The following is a 17615-nucleotide window of genomic DNA, read 5'->3' as shown; positions in this document are numbered from 1 at the left end:
TCCCTGGCTATTCCTTCAAGAAGTCATTTCACATCTGCTGCTCTTCCTCAGTTCTCATAAGCTGCTGCTCCTGCCCTGACAGGTCTGGACCCCACTCCCAGCCAGACCAACAGGCTCAAAACCACCAAACAATGAGGGCTTGCACAGGGATGTAAAGGAATGTCCTCAGAGATGATCAACACCACTTCAGATTTAATATGCTCCACCCAGAAGCTTCAAAAGGCATTTACTTGCTAATTAACTGCTTGGTTGGTACAACTACCGCTTTACTTCTTTTCTCTAATTCCTGGCCAGAACTTCAGTCTCCAAGATGAGGCAACAAGGGCCAAATTTACCCTCCCGCCCAAAACAACCACAAAAAACAGACAAAATACTTGGAAACAATGGTTTTCAAAAACACTTAAACATTTAGCAACAAAGGACAATGAGCCATAACAGGAAAGAAAAATAAACCCAAAACAGAGTAAAACGTACAAATGCCCCATCAATAACCTTAAAAGAATTTCCAGATATACACATTCTGAAAGAATTCATTACCAGCAGACCTGCACTACAAGAAACGTTAAAGGAAATCCTTCACGCAGAAGGAAAATGATACCAGATGGAAATAAAGACCTAAACAAAGGAATGAAGAGCACCAGAAATGGTGACTCTGGATAAGCACATAAGACCTTTTTCTTATTATTTAAACCTCTTCAAAAGATAATCAACTGCTTAAAGAGCAATACTAACAACATAGAATGAGGTTTACAATATACACAGAAGTAAACCATATGACAATAGCACTATAAAGACCGGAGGGGAGAAATGGAAGCACCTATTTACTATAAAGTATTTACATTATACATGAAGTATGATATCACTGACAACAGACTGTGACAGCTAAAAACATACACTATAAATCTTAAGGCAACAACTATAATAAGGAATTATAACTAATAAGCCAAAGAAGATAATATGAAAGCTAGAAAATAATTCAAAAGAGTGCAGAAAAAGAGGAAAAAGGGAAGATAAAGAGCTTGGACAGAAAATAAATAGCAAGATGTCAGATTTAAAGTTATCTAATCTATTAAGAAATACATTAAATGCAAATGGCCTAAAACAGTCCAATTCAGAGAGACTGTCAAAGTGGATTAAAAACCAAGCCCCATGTGGTGCCTGGGTGGCTCAGTTGGTTAATAAGTAGCCGACTTTGGTTCAGGTCTTGATCTCATGGTCTGTAGTTTCAAGCCCTATGTCGTGGGGCTCTGTGCTAATAGCTTAGAGCCTGGAGCTTACTTCAGATTCTGTGTCTCCCTCTCTCTCTGCTCCCTCCCCTGCTCACACTCAGTCTCTCAAAAATAAATAAACATTAAAAAAAAATTAAAAAGCAAGCCCCAAATATATGTTGCCTACAAGAAATATATTATTTATTAACTAAACTATGAAATCTAAGTCACCATTTTATTTACCATGCAACTACTAGTATGTTGTTTTTATCTGATTACATTATTACTATTATTTTTTATTGAAGTTTGGTTGACATACAATGTTACATTAGCTTCAAGTGTACAATATAGTGATTCAACAAGTCTATGTGTTTTGCTATGCTCACCACAAGTGTAGCTAGCTACCATACCTCATCCAGACGACGCTATAACAATACCATCAGCTAGATTCCCTATGCTATACCTTTCATCCCCATGACTTTTTCATTCCATAACTGGAGGCCTGTACCTACCACTCCACTTCACCCATTTTGCCCATCCTCTCACTGCCCAAGCAATACATTTGAAATAAAGACATCAATAGGGAAAAAAGAGAAAAATGGGAAAAGACATATCACACTAACACTAATCAAAAGAAAGCTATGATAGCAAATTTTAATCAAAATGGATTTCAAAGATTTCAAAGAACATAAAATGACTTTCTTTATGCTTGGCAATGATAAAGGGAGTCAATTCATGAAGAGGATATAACAATCATAAATAGTTATACACTTAACGACAGAGCTTAAAAATACAGAGCAAAAAGGTATAGAACTGCGAAGGAAAAAAGTCTACAAGTACACATGTAGATGTCAATACCTGCCCCACAATAATTAATAAATCAAATAGACACAAAATCAATAAAAATACAGAAGACCTGAACAACATTCCCAACCAACTTGGTCTGACATTTATAGAACATTCCATTCAACGATAGCAAAATATACATGCTTTTAAGTGCACACGAGACTTCACCAAGACAGACCATTTTCTAGGCCATGAAAAAGTCTCAATAAATTTAACAGGAGTCAGAGAAGCACATTCTCTGACCAGAATGTAATTAAAATAGAAATCAATAAAAGAAAGATATCTGGAAACACCTCAAAATGTTTAGAAATGAAATCACACATTTTTAATAGTTCATGGATGGGCTATCAAACAGCCCATCTCAAGAAATCACAGAGGTATTAGAAAGCACTATGAACTGAATGACAAGAAAAACACACTGTATGGACAGCTGAGGATGCAGTTAAAGAAGTATTTAAGGGGAAATTTATAGCACTAAATCCCTGTATCAGACAACAGGAAAAGTCTCAGATCAATGACCTGGGCTTCTACCTTAAAGTAGAAAGAGAAGAGCAAGTTAAACAACGTAAGAGCTAATGAAATACAAAAGAAAAAAATAGAGAAAAACTGATAAAACCTAAAGCTCATTATTGATTAAAAAGATCAATAAAACTGATAAACCTCTAAGCAAACTGATCAATGGGGGAAAAAAAAAAAGGATCATGAGGGGAACTTGCAAAGTATAAAGATCCTGAGCTCACCTCCTCCCACAGATACACCGAGGCTGCAACTGCATATAGAACAACTCTTCCTGCGAATGACCTGAAGAGCAGCAGGAACAACTCTTCCACATTAAAGACATAAAGAAAAAGACATACTGAGAAGAGCAGAAGGGAAAGAGACACAGCCTGGCCATGAACCAAATCATCGATGTGCTGACCTGCAAGTGGGAGGGATATCATGGATGTGGAGGTCTTCCCTGAGGAGTGAGGGGTTCAAACCCTACACTGGGCACTCCTTGCCCTATGGATCTGCATGGGAAAGAGAAGCCTCCATAGTATCTGGCTTTGAAAATCAGAGGGGCTTAACTCTGGGGGAGCAGGAAGGTTATAGTAAATGGAGACTTCACTATTAAAGGGCCTGCACAGAATCTCAATCACTCCAAGACCCAGTGCAGAGGCAGCGGTTTGAGAAGCACCTGAGCCATGGAAGACACTTACTAATTTTAGGACATGTGCTGGAAGGACAGGGATCTGCAGGAACTTTCTCTGGGAACAGAAGCTTAGCAGGTACCATTTTTTTGCCCTCCTTCAGCCTAGCTGGCCTGACGCTAAGGAGCAAAAGTTCTAACACTATCTATCTACTTTACTACAACTGCTCACCCTGTTCCCACATTCTCCTGCAGACCTCTCCTGCCCAGCCTGCCCACCCTGGCAGGCACCTGTCTGAAGTGGCTCTTGCCCACCACACCTGGTAGGCAGCCTCAGCTGGGATCTGCAACCCTCCAAAGCGACTCCTGCCCCAGGTAGGGGCAGGCCACCCCAACCACCAGTACCCCTCATAGGCTAGGCCTCTGAAATAGCTAGGCAAAGCCCACCCACCAGGGTGCCTACAGCAGTTGCATCCCAGACACAATGGGTGGATGCGTGCAGCCCACAAGGCAACGCTCCGGAGTGCCTCTGCTTGACCAGGGGTGACTGTACTTGTGGGCCCCGAAGGATACCTTCTACATAAGGCCACCACCTTCAAGAGCATAAGATGTGGCTGAACTACCTAATATATAGGAACAAATACAGAGAGACAGAAAATGAGACAGAGAAATATGTTCCGAAGAAAGAAGTCAAGACCTCAGAAACAGAAACAAGCAATCTACCTGATAAAAGAGTTCAATGTAATGGTCATACAGATGTTCACTGAACTTGAGAGAAGAGTAGATGAACTCAGTGCAAATTTCAACAAAGAGACAGAAAATAGAAAAAAGAACTAATCAGAACTCAACAACAACTGTGATGAAACATACACTAGAAGGAATCAACAGCAGCTTGGAGGTCACAGAACTGATCAATCTCAGAAGAGACAAAGGGGCAGAAAACCTATTTGAAGAAATAACAGCTGAAAACTTCCCCAACCTGGGAGAGGAAACAGATGTCCAGGTCCAGAAAGCACAGACATCCTCAGACAAGATGAAGAAGCCAAGGAGGTCCACACCAAGAAGCATAATAATTAAAATACCAAAAATTAAAGATAAAGAGAGAATCTTAGAAGCAGCAGGAGAAAAGCAACAAGTTAAGCACAAAGGAACATCTATAAGAATATCAGCTGATTTTTTCAGCAGAAACTGCAGGCCAAAAGGGAGTGACATGATATATTTGAAGAGCTAAAAGGAAAAAACCTACAACCAAGGATATTCTACTCAGGAGAATTATCATTCAGAACTGAAGAAGATAGTTTCCCAAACAGAAGGAGTTCACTACCACTAAACTGACCTTCCAAGAAACATTAAAGGACTTCTTTAAGTGGAAAAGAAAAGGCCGTAACTAGAAGAAAATTATGAAAGAAAAAAACCTCACTGGTAAAAACAAACATACAGTAAAGGTAGTCGATCAGCCACTTATAAAGCTAGTGTAAATGCAAAAAACAATAATAGTAAAATAGTAAGATCAACTATCAAACCCCTGGTTTGTGGGTTCGAGCCCCGTGTCAGGCTCTGTGCTGACAGCTCAGAGCCTGGAGCCTGCTTCAGATTCTGTGTCTCCCTCTCTCTCTGCCCCTCCCCCACTTGTGCAAGCTCTGTCTCTTAAAAATGAATAAATGTAAAAAAAAAAAAAAACAAAAACCATTTTTTAAAAAAAACTAATAAAAAAAATTTTGCATAGTAAAGGAAATCAAAAGAATGAAAAGGCAACCTACTGAATGGGAGAAGATATCTGCAAGTGATTATCTGATAAAAGGTTAATATCCAAAATATATAAAGAACTCAGGGGCACGTGGGTGGCTCATTCGGTTGAGCGTTCTGACTTCGGCTTAGGTCATGATCTCAGTTTGTGAGTTCAAGCCGCGCATCAGGCTCTGTGCTGACAGCTCAGAGCATGGAGCCTGCTTTGGAATCTGTGTCTCCCTCTCTCTGCCCCTTCCCTGTTCATGCTTTCTCTCAAAAATGAATAAATGTTTAAAAAAAAAAAAAAACAAACCCTCCTACAACTCACACCCAAAAAAAAAAAATCTGATTTAAAAAATGGGCAGAGTGGGGCGCCTGGGTGGCTCAGTCAGTTAAGCAGCCAACTTCGGCTCAGGTCATGATCTCGTGGTTTGTGAGTTCGAGCCCCGCGTCGGGCTGTGTGCTGACAGCTCAGAGCCTGGAGCCTGTTTCGGATTCTGTGTCTCCCTCTCTCTGACCCTCCCCTGTTCATGTTCTGTCTCTCTCTGTCTCAAAAATAAATAAACGTTATAAATAAATAAATAAATAAATAAATAAAGGGCAGAGGACTGGAACAGACACATGAAAAGGTGCTCTACATCACTAAACATCAGGGAAATGCAACATAAATCAAAAACACATGAGATCATCTCATGCATCTCAGAATGGCCAGGATCAAAAAGATAAGAAATAAAAAGTACTGACGAGGATATGGAGATAAAGGAACTTGGGCACCACTGATAGGAATGTAAACAGGTGCAGCTACTGTGAAAAACAGTACAGAGATTCCTTAAAAAATTAAAAATAGAAATACCACATGATCCAGTAATTCTACTTCTGGGTACTGACCCAAAGAAAATGAAAACACTAATTCAATGTTTGCTGAAGTATTATTTTGTCAACTATACTTTAATTAAAAAAAAAAAAAAAACAAACACAAAAAAAACAAACCGAGATGGGATGCCTGGGTGGCTCAGTCTGTTAAGCAAGTGACTTGATTTCAGCTCATGTCATGATCTCACAGTCATGGAATTGAGCCCCGTGTCAGGCTGTGTTGGGCATGGAGCCTGCTTTGGATTCTCTCTCCCTCTCTCTGCCTCTCCCCCACTCATGCACGTGCTCTATCTTCCTCTCTCTTTCAAAATATATAAATAAATTAAAAAAAAAAAAAAAGATGAACTTCTCCCCAAAAAAGACAACATAAATTACCAATATGGAGAATGAGAGAGATAAGATCACTACAGATTCTACAGACCTTAAAAGGATAAGAGATAATCTTATGCCAATAAATTCAACAATTTAGATGACATAAATTCCTTCAAAGATAAAACTATCAAAGACAATACCAGAAATACAAATTCTGAATTTCTCTGTATCTATTAAAGAAATCAAATGTGTTGTGAAAAACCTTTCCACATCAAAAACTCCAGGCTCAGAGAGTTTCACTGGTGAATTCTACAAACACTTAAGGAAGGTTATCATACCAAATCTATTTAAAGTCTTTTTAAAAAATATTGAAGTATCTCCCATCTCATTCAGTACTACCCAAATACCAAAACCAGGCAGATACACAAGAAAAATACAGACCAATATCCCTCATGAAAATTGATGTAAAATTTTTAAGCAAAATTTTAGTAAACTGAATCTAGCAATATATAAAAAGGAAAATACATCAGAACCAGGTGCAGTTTATCCTAAGGACACAAGGTCAGTTTAACTTTTGAAAACCAGTGTAATTACCACATACCAAACTAGAAAAAGAAAACCATACAATCATCTCAATAAATGCAGAAGCAGCATTTGAAAAAATCCAACATCTATTCCTAATTCTTGGCTAAATAACATAAATACACTTACTAAACGCACTCTTTCTCCTTGCAGTCTGGTTTCTATTCCACCATTCCACTAAATATGCCTTTGCTAAATTCACCAGGGTCTACTTCTGAAACACAATATAGCATGGTGATTAAAGAGTGTGGACTCTGGAGCTATACTACTTGGGTTCAAATCCCAGCTCTGTCCCTTACCAGGTGTGTGACCCTGAACAGCTGTAATTTCTCCATGCCTCATTTTTCCTATACACAAAATGAAGATAATAGTAAGACTTCCCTTATAGGGAGTTATGAGATTAAATGAGTTAATATATATCCAAAGCACAACAGTGAATGGCATTTAGTAAGAACTATGTAAGTGTTAGCTATTATTGTTACCTTTGGAAAATACCTAGCACTTAATCTCTGGTTGTTCTCAGATGATCACTCTGTCCATGCTGAGAAGCATTTCAACAGTTTAAAGTAAATCTGAGAGTGCAGTGTGAGCGGTGAGGTCATGGCAGAGCTCAAATGTGAATCCTGGCTCAATCATTTACTGGCTAGGTGTCCTGGGGCACATTGCTTAACCCCCCTGGACCTCTTTTGTCATGTGTAAAAGGGTAATAGTACTTTATTTCTTCAGATTGTTGTGATGATTATGTAGATGTCTCTTTTCTGGCCTCAATCTCCTACTAAGGCCAGGCTTATTTTACCAGGATGCCTTCCAGCTGGACTGGGCTTAGGCCCAGGTTTTCCAGAAACCAACAGTAAATGCTCTTCTCTGAAGAGGTCAATGTTGAAAGGTCAATCTTGTATTCACCCAGGACTTCTAGGGTGTTGTCCTCCCAGAGGCCAGAATGACATCTCAGGGTCAGGAGGGTGGCCTTTTAGGAACCAAGATTCTGATGGGAAGAGCCTGGGCCCTAATGAGCTTATAACTGATCTTTTCTTCTATCTATTAACTGGTGATGTTTCTGTAAGTCAGCTTTGGAATTTGCCATCTCTATTTGAGAGTTAATTACTACCCACAAAGACAAGTAGCTGCAAAAAATCTGTATTTTCACCCTCATATTTCATGAGAACTTTAATTCTTATTAAAATGCCAATGTTCGGGGCACCTGAGTAGCTCAGTCGGTTAAGCGTCCGACTTCAGCTTGGGTCATGATCTCACGGTCCGTGAGTTCGAGCCCTGTGTCGGGCTCTGTGCTGTCAGTTTGGAGCCTGGAGCTTGCTTCGGGTTCTGTGTCCCCTTCTCTCTCTGCCCCTCCCCCACTCAGGCTTTATCTCTATCAAAAAATGAATAAACGTTAAAAAAAATTTTTAATGCCAATGTTCACACTTTAACATGCTCTCCACATCTTTGCACATCCATCTCTTGGTGTACAGTGTGGCTCCAGATGAATTTTTTCCCCTCAAATAGCTGATTATCTGTATTTCTGAATATATCCCTGGGGTCTTGATTCTGTGCCCCTGACCCATATTTCTATTTTCAGGCTGGTTCTCCCAAACTTGAGGACTGTTTACAGTCCCCCCCCACCCCCACCCCCCATCATCAGTAGCCATATCTATTTTGCACTTCTCAAGTTTGTTTACTCCAGAATCATCATTGTTTATATCTTCTGTGTCCTCACATAGAAGTGATTCCATTTCAGTAAGCTTTAGATATGTCGTTTCTCCCCTTCTGGCTGCTCTAATCCAAACCTTAATCATTTTACAGTAGGACAACAGCGATAACCTTGCTGGCCTCCCCCTCCCACCAGACCTATTCCACTCATAACAGAGAACTCACTGACTCACGTTATTTCGAACAGAGCAGTAATTTTGAATTCTATTTAAACCAAATGTTTTAAGACTTGAAGACACCTCCTTACTGACCTTCACCTGAGGACTTCATTTCCCAACACTCTGGATCCAGGCTTATCAATATAGTCATCTACATTTTCTCTCATCACTGAGTATTCCCCAGTCGTAGGTCCTGATTCCAGAGCCCACAGGCTCTTAACCATCACATGATATGGTATTTAAGAATGTGGGCTGTAGGGTCCTAGGTTAGAATAGTTCCATTTCTGACTAGCTGTGTCTTCTCTATGCCTCAAGCTTTATGTGGAAAGGAAGACAATTAAAGTACCAACAAGAGTACCAACTGGTCTCAGCTGTTGCCAGGACTGAACTAACCTATGTAAAGCTCTGTCAGGCACTCAGTAAGCACTGAAAAAACATTAGCTATTACACTAGCATTACTATATTGCCTCCTAACAAGACACCTAGGGTCTGGCACATACTAGGTGGCCCATAAATTGAATATTCATTCCTACCCCTAAATTTATTGAAAACACTAGTGAAAGATAGAAGTTTTAAACTGGGAATTTGACCTACCTTTAAATCTGAGTTGGCTGCAAATTTCTGTCCAATTAAAGCTGCATTTCCTCCTACATAGTGCTGTAAGATAGTTCAAAGTTATCAGACAATATTTTAGCACAACTATGTTACCCAAGCTTAATAATTTTTTAATTTATTGAATTTATAGTCCATTTTTTTCCCAAAACATTTTGAGGCTACCTTATAACAATGCCACACAGATGAGGTTCATAAGATCATTAACCTCATAGGTTAACAATGAGTTACAAGCAAAGGTGAAAAAAAAAACAACCAAATATGCCAACCATGAAAATCAATATAACTGTCATAACTGCAGATCAAATCTGGCCTTTGGTATGCTGGGGTGATAGTCTGAGGTCTCTGGGCCCACCACTGCCTCTTACTCCATGCGAACCTCAAGAAAGTATCTGGACCATGTGGACCCTCTAAGCTCTCTCCATCTCTGACAGGTTCTACCCCGTAGACGGGGGATTCTCAAAACAATGTCTTCAAAACAACAGCATCATGTAACCAGGAAACTTCCCAGAAGGGAAGTAAATTCTTGAGTCCCATACATCTACTGAATCAGAAACTCTAGGAGTAGAGCCCAGGAAACTGTTTCAATACCCCCTCCGAGTGATTCTGTGTTTCATGTCTGAGAACCACTAATCTAAACCAGCAATTCTCAACCAGTCTGCTTCTCTCCTCTCCCTTACCCTGGAAACTGACCATGTCTGGAGACATTTTTAACTGTCACACCCAGGGAGGGAAGGGAGTGCTACTGTCATCCAATGATTAGATGCCAGAGATGCTGTTGAACATCTCACAATGGGCAGGACAGCCCCTACAACAAAGTATTAACCAACCCTAAGTGTCTGTAATGCTGAGGTAAGAAGCCTGGCTCTGGAACACTAGAGCAGAGGTGAAGATCCAGCTCTCCCTTGCCATGCAAAAGCTACAACTAGTTCTCTGTGTATCTGGCCTTATTCTGCTCAGGAAGGACTCAGTCATACTACAATTATTCCATGTTATCAGCCACAAGCAATACCCAAACAAGTTAAGAGGTAGGTATCTTTCCCACCTTAAAGTTGGGTAATATGAAAAAAGAGCAATTTAAGGGATGAACCAGAACCAAACTCTTAGTAACTATGCTTCATAAATACTGGCTGAATTTAACTGACTGGAAACAGTGGAGTTAATGGAAGTTCAGATATACAGTCCTACAAAAAGGGAAAACAGTGCAGAACTGGATTCCCAACAATCACATTTGGGAGAGAATGAAGACAAAGCTTATCAGTTGCTTCTAGGAAGCATACAAAAAGGTATCTTTCCCCACCTTCTCTTAATTTACTGCTGGTGAACCAAACAGACCTGGGCTCCTGGGAGCTCGGATGCAATTTGGGCAATGTCATGGAAAGCTTCCTTATCACTGAAGAAGCGCTCAGCTGCCACTCCCTTCCCCATGAAATGAATGAAAGCTTCTTCCAGATCATTCTTTGAATGCAGAATGGTGTGATCTTTCCCATTCCCAGGACTCAGACCAAGCGCCTCCAAGAGCTTCACTCCTGAGAGCACTACATCCACACAGGCATTGACTCTGGAAGGAAGGAAGGAAGGAAGAGGCAGTGTGAAAGAGAAAACCAGAAGTACCTATTCTGCATTTAACAACAGAGAAGTGTTTCCAGGAACATATTCAAACAGATAAACAGACGAAGTGGATCTGAAACCTTAACTGGGAAGTACACAGCATATGGCAGAAGGAAGTCTTTTATCTGGACGTATGCCAGAATATTTCGGAGGATGGGAACACAGGATTCTTTTCAATAGGTTGGCAAACCTTTGCGAGCTACAAAGAGAAGACAAGTGCTCAGCATTTTAGAATAAAGATATCATGATAACACAAATACAGCATTTCTGAGAAAATGCTGGCAGAGCCAAACTGTCTGGATTCACACTGGCTTTGTGACTTGGGCAAGTCAAATTTCTGTGTCTCAGTTTCCTTATTTATAAAATGGCATAATATGGGTATTTAACTTATAGAACTGTTTCAAAGATTAAGTTAATATATGCTTAGGAACACTGGTGCAAAGTAAGCAAAATGTAAGTTTTGGTCAAAAGTCAAGTATCTGATAGCCTACCTCCAAAGACACATGTGGAAGGTGGTAAAACACTAAATACCTAAATGTGTAAATACTCCCAGCTGAAACTCTTTTAAGAGTTAAGTGGTATCTTAAAGACTCAGGCACACCTGCAGTCTTGTAACGACTCATCACTTGGCAGGTGTTCACTGGACCAATCCATGACCTTAAAGGGCTCCTAAGAAATCAATGCTGCATCACCTGGTCGGCTCTGTGGAATCAAATTATAAAGAGTTATGGTTGTCTGGCATGGCCTCTCCTATGTGTGCACAGAAAAGTTCTGGCTTATATTTTTAATGTTGAAAAGCCACCCCTTAAAAGAGAAGGGTCAAATAATTTGGGTAGCTAGATGAGGACCTTCTGCCCCCCAACCCATAGTCACCTTTATTTTTGCTTCTATTGGGGATGTCATTCTTGCCAATGGGGCTAGATGACCACACAGACAGCTCGTAAGCCTCTGAGAGAACCTAGGCCCACAGAAGGCCAATAAATAGCTCCTGGGGAGAAGGGGGCTGGGCTTCCAGGTGAAATCCAAGCAGCTTCAAACCAGAAAGTATAATCATCAATAAAGAAGGACTGAAGGACTGGATTCTAGTGTGGAATATAGCTACGTTTCCCTTCTAGTCTCTTAAAAAAAAAAAAAAAACACCTCTGGATCTGGAAATTAACAAAGTCATTAATGGTGGTAAACCCTAAGAGGAATGAGATTGGGTAAGGGAGAGGAATTTCGTTTTTCATTAGATTTCTAATTTTTATAAGCATGTATTATGTTTATAATTGAAAAGCACTATAATTTTTAAAAGGTTCATATGTAGACTAGATATAAGGTTTACAATGGCAAGGAAGAGACACATCTCTCCTAGTGATACAAACTGACTACACCCTCTTCATAAGGATGCTTTATTTTTCTCCTATGGATCCCATGCTTTAAAAAAGATTTCTGCCTACCAATCAGCATTTAAATATTCAAATTTACTTATTCTTTTAAAATTAAAGATACATACATACTCTGGTCAACTGGAAAGGCATAATCTAAGAGTTACTATGCCCTTCAGTGCATAAAACACACTGACATTCACATGGCAGGAGCTTAACTGTGTTTAAAAAACATCCCTTTCACAGCCCTGCATGATCATAAACCAAGCAAACCTTATAAACCAGTCTCAATTCCACCTCATACAGGATGTTCTTTATTTCTACTGGATGCAACATTATATATCTAAAGGGTAGACTCTTAACACATCGCCTTCATATCCAGTGGTGTGCTGAGACCTTGAATAGAGTTTGATTCTTTAAAGATGGGAATGGGGGAAGTTTGCAAAAGTTACAAAAAAACCAAAAGGAACAATGTTCAGCATACTTTGCAATACAAGACAAAACTCAACAGAATTTTGATTTTAAAAAATGTAACTACCATAGGAACATTTTCCACCCCCCAACTTAATCATGCCATGAATACAAAGGGGAAAAAATCTTATAAAAGGAAAACATTTTATTCAGTTTTTAGTAAAAAGGGATCATTGAACATCTCTGTGCCAGACACCAAACTAAGTACTTCTCCATGTACTTTCTAGTCACCCTTTAACCAGAGCAAGAATCTTCCTCTGCACTTACCTCAATTCAACAGCATCTGAAAATGTAAACAAGCACATTACCTACGTCGCTTTATTACCAGCGGAATTAGAGAGAGGGAGGGAGCAAAAGAACGAGAAGACAAAATTATGCTCATTTGACTTCAGGCAGAATTTCACAGTTGAGTACAAAAGGTATAAAAGATTGTAATGTGAGTTTGGAGAAAAGGAAGACACAGATGCAATCACTGGAAACTAAAGCAAGGCAACAGATACTGAATGTCCAAACAAGAGAAAGGACTAGAAGGACAGGGAAGCCTGGGCTTCCGTGCCCTACTGCCAGAGGTTTGTTGGGGGGCTGGGGAAGGGGGCACAGTTCCCCTTCTAGACTGTAAATTCTTTAAAGGCAAGGATGGTGGTTCTAATCACCTCCCTTCTGTTTCATTATCTGTAAAATGTTTCCTTAAGTTCTTCCTAGCTTTAACCCTATACCTGAGATATTTACAATGGGTAATCATAATCACCAGAAGATGCAGAACTGCAGAGAAGACAGATCCAAAGGTGCAAGGGCAGTGGTCCCTGCGCTGAACTCTGGATGGTGCTCTGGTCAGAGAGAGAAGGCTGGTATTTCTGAAGCAATGCATGTGAGGCAGGTGTTTTCAGAGAGATCACACCAGTTTGCAAAACACGGTAAGATAGGCAAGTAGTTCTCACTGCTTTCAGCTGAGAAAAGCTGAGGCTGGAGGCTGACTGACATTCCAAAGGCCACAAATGGAGGAGGCTAAATTCAAACCCAGATTTATCCAATACTGAAGCCCTTGCATGCAGTGTGCACAAGCACAGGTGCAGATGAAGAGATTAACTTTACGTGTGGATACAGGTAAGAATGTGGTTAGATACAGGTTAGAATGGAGAGCTGAAGAGAGGAGTGGAGTATGACAGGCTTCAAAGGTCAGGGAAAAGCCAGGTATTGGAGAATGAACACTAGGTTCATGATTCACTCAATGGGTCTCAGGCACCAGAGTCCGATTTTGGAGCAGAGGAGGTGGCACATTTCAGAAAGGTGTGGTAGCATGCCCACCGCTGACCATCTTTCTTGAAACATGTCCTATCCGTTTTTTCTCTGGGTCCTTTCCACCAGCCCCCTACATGCTGGTGCCTCCCAGAATTCCACCCTTGCCATTTACTTTCCTTTCTTGCTCTCTTCCGGGGCAATCCTATCCAGTCTCTGACCTCAACTTAACCACTGGCATCTCCAAAGCCTGCAAGCCTGCTCCTCAATATGCTCCTAAACTTCAGCCTCACTGTCAGCTGAAGGCTCAGTTTCATTTGAAATCCCACAAGCAGGCACAGTGCCCCCTCCTCTGAAATCCAACCTGTTACTTTTCAACACAAACTCGATCTCTTTTCTTAGTCTCATAGCAGTCATGTGGCATGAACAAGATCGGAGCCAGAAACCGGCTTACCTTGTGACTTTGGTAGTTAACAGCTGTGTAATCTTGGGCCAATCAATACTTCTAAAGCTTTGGTTTACTTATCTATGAAAACTGGATGACAATATTTGTATCTATGTACATAAGGTTATAAAATGCCCGATGCTAAAAACTTGTCATTCTGGACTGCCTTTCTTTACCACACTCAACCTGTTAACAAATTTCACATTTAGTACACTGCGAATAAAAAAGGCTCTTCTCTCCCTTCACCCAGACCCTACAACGGCCTCTTAAGTTAAGGTCAGGATGTCAAGCCTTTCCTCCTTATCAACCACACTACATTGTGCATCCAGAGTGCAAGTGAAAGTGTGTGTTCTCCTGAGAAGTCAAACTACAACATCCCCTCCCCCAAATGAAATTCTAGTACAAGTACTGCAACTTCTCTCACCTACTCCTTGCACATCACCATCTTTAGGGCTAAATCCCTGTGGGTAATGAAAAATGTTACCAACAGATGTCTGTTACCCACAAAAGTGATGTGAAACTGCCAATCGGGTTACAGCCATGGCTCAAAACCCACCCTTTACGTTCCTACCAGTTATTCTCAGCAAAGAACTTAGTCTTATTTACCTGCTTATAAACCGTTACTGCTCTCCTACTACCTACCCTGATATGAAAGGCCCTTCTCAGCATCATTTACTCACCTCTCTCTACCATAAGGTCCTTGCCCTCAAAACAGGGCCAACTTGCTGTTCCTAAACTGTGTACTTCACATTTGGTTCTCTCTGCTTAGGTGGTCTTATCCCCCCACTCCACCCCACCCACTTCTGTGAAGAAATCCCATTTTTTCTCCAGGGCCTATCCCATGCAGTCACTATAGCAGATTATATTGCCAAGATGGTCACAAGATGTTCCATCCTTTTTACAATGTGATGTTGACACTCCTTCCATCAAGATGTGCTCTAAGTCCCATCCATTTGAAACCAGCTGGACCTAGGACTGTGGTAGAAGTAACACTGTGCTTTTAAGATTAGGTCGTGAAAGGCATTAAGGCTTCTGCCTGGTCGTCTTGGAACATTCTATTTACTCTGCTATGAGAAACCTACATAGCTAGCTGCGCAGAACGCCTGTAGGTGCTCAGGATGTAGCTGAGGCTGTAGCTGACAACCACAATCAACCTTTAAAGAGGATTCCAGTCCCAGACGCCATCTGACTGAAGCTGCCCCTCCAGTGAGAACTGCCTAGCAGAGCCTAACTGAACCTGAGAATCAGAAAAGATAATAAAATGACCATGTGTTAAGCTACCAAGTTTTGGGGTGATTTGTGATTTACTAAATGTAACATCACCTTCTCAGAGCATTTTCCAAAGCCTCATCCTGGGAAGAATTAGTAATCCTTTGAGACACAAGGCTACCTTGTTTTTAGCCCTAGTTCTGCAAAGCACTTCTGATAACTGTTACAGAGAGCACTGTGTGCCCTGTCCCCCACCAATTCGTATGCTGAAGCATTTACCACAAATGTGACTGTTTTTGGAGATAGGGACTATTTAATCTAACAGGGCTAAAGTCCATATAAGAGGAAGAGACACCAGGAGTGTGCATGCACAGAGAAAAGGCCACATGGGTACACGGTGAGAAGGGGGCATCTGCAAGTCAGAAAGAGAGGACTCACTAGAAACCAATCTTGCCAGCACCTCACCTTGATCTGAGACTATCAGCATCTAGAACTGTTGAGAAAATAAATTTCTGTTGTTTAAGCCACTCAGTCTGTGGTATACTGTTATGGCAGCATGAGCACTAATAATAAATATATCTCTTTTCAACAAATGAGGCAGGGATCTTGCTTCACCCATTTCTGTATCAGAACCTAGCACAGACCTGACACATACCATGCAGTTGATGATTTTTGTTGAATGTGCATAAAACCAGGGAGGACAATTAAGAAGCTGATAAGGAAGTTGGTGAAAGGGCCTGAACTTGAAAGAAGAGATAAAAGGGGATATATCTGAAGAAACAATACACTGGTATTAAAAAACAAAACAAAAGGAAAAAACTAGCTAACGTTTGAGTGCTCTTTACAGCAGAAGGCATGCTAGATTACACGATTATTTTGTCTACCCTTCAGGATAACTTGGCTCTCTACCTTAGCCTTCCCCCAGCACTCACAAAAACCAGCAGAAATTTCATAGATGGCCTGCTTTTGTATGGTGCTTTAAAGGTGAAGACAAGATATTTAAGTCGAACTGAGACAGGGTTTAAAGTTTGTGTGAGGAGAACAAATACATTTTTTGGAGAGGAACACAAAGAAAGGAGGCGCTGTGAGCTGGGAGAACCTTATATATGTCATGTCACTGAAGTCAGGGGAAGAAAAGAGTTTCAAAAAGGGAAACTCTTTAGCGCGTGCAAGACTGCAGACAGTTGGCAGTGAAGACTAAAAAAAAAAAAAAGGCAGTTGAACTGGAAAATCAACAAGTCACCAGTGAGTTTTGAGAGAGTAGTTTCAGTAGAGTGGGGGGGTCTCCCGGACGTTCAGGAAGCGAAAACAAGGGAAATAAAGTCAGCAGTTAAAGGCAGCGACCACGCCACTCAAGAAGTTCAGAAGCAAGAGGATGAGCGCCGTAAGACCAGGTGTCTTTGACCGCAAAAAGGCAGACGAGCCGAAACAGGAATGAAGGAGACTGGAACATGAGGGTGTCAGGCTGCGCGGGATTTGCAAGAAGCTATTAGGCTGGTCCTACCAAGACGAGAGAAGGATGCAGAGGCTAGCCGAGAGCAAAAAGCAGTCTGGTGAGTCCTTGCAGCAGCGACGAAGGGGGCTCGTCCTAGACGTCTGACGCTTCTCGTCAAGGAGGCAGCGTGGACACCAGCGCCGAGGGGCCTCCCGGGGACATCTGGGAACCCCTGTTTCCGCGCGGCTCTACCTCCCAGCTCCCCAGCCGCCCGAACTCCGCCAATGTGGCCCTAAGAGGCCCGGAGCGCCCGCACCTCCTTGGAGAGACCCTGAGAGTCAGGCCCCGCAGGCACTCACCCCACGGCCACGCGGCGCCAACGCCGGGCCGGCCGTACAATGAGCGCGTCCCAGGCGGCCGCCAAGCGGCCCTCAGGGGAGCCGGGTCCCGCGGGCGCGGGCGCCAGCTGTAGCGAGCTCCACAGCGAGCGCAGCGCCGAGCCGGGCAGCTGCGGCTCCAGCAGGAGGACACAGCCCACCGCCAGCGCCAGGAAGCCGGCGTACGCAGAGCCACGCCACAGTGCCATGGGGACCGAGGCGCCGCAGCGTCCAGACAGCTCCTTTCCCGGCCCGCGCCTCTTCCGTCTCTGCGTGCGCTGACGTCCACACGCGCCACGTCACGCCAGT

General features: G+C 41.9%; 1 protein-coding gene across 7 annotated transcripts in view; it reads right to left on the bottom strand.

The window, feature by feature from the left end:
- The window catches only part of ADPGK (ADP dependent glucokinase), a 28221-nt gene extending 10625 nt beyond the window's left edge, over positions 1 to 17596 (bottom strand). For 3 of the 7 annotated variants that reach the window (XM_027067725.2, XM_053223752.1, XM_053223753.1), the window contains exons 1-3: positions 17289 to 17596; positions 10491 to 10716; positions 9138 to 9200 (exon numbers count right to left, since the gene is read on the bottom strand). In XM_027067725.2, coding sequence (XP_026923526.1) covers positions 9138 to 9200; positions 10491 to 10716; positions 17289 to 17515 — 516 coding nt within the window. In that variant the 5' untranslated portion in view covers positions 17516 to 17596. Of the gene's footprint in view, positions 1 to 9137; positions 9201 to 10490; positions 10717 to 11367; positions 11445 to 17288 lie in introns of those variants that run through there. The other 4 variants (XM_027067723.2, XM_027067724.2, XM_053223751.1 and 1 more) reach the window with 3 other exon arrangements.
- Between the last annotated feature and the right edge of the window lie 19 nt (positions 17597 to 17615).

Source organism: Acinonyx jubatus, chromosome B3, assembly GCF_027475565.1.
Source record: "Acinonyx jubatus isolate Ajub_Pintada_27869175 chromosome B3, VMU_Ajub_asm_v1.0, whole genome shotgun sequence".
In the NCBI taxonomy this organism is placed as follows: domain Eukaryota; kingdom Metazoa; phylum Chordata; class Mammalia; order Carnivora; family Felidae; genus Acinonyx; species Acinonyx jubatus.
Note: the sequence above shows the minus strand (reverse complement) of the source record. Positions and strands in the feature narration are given on the sequence as shown.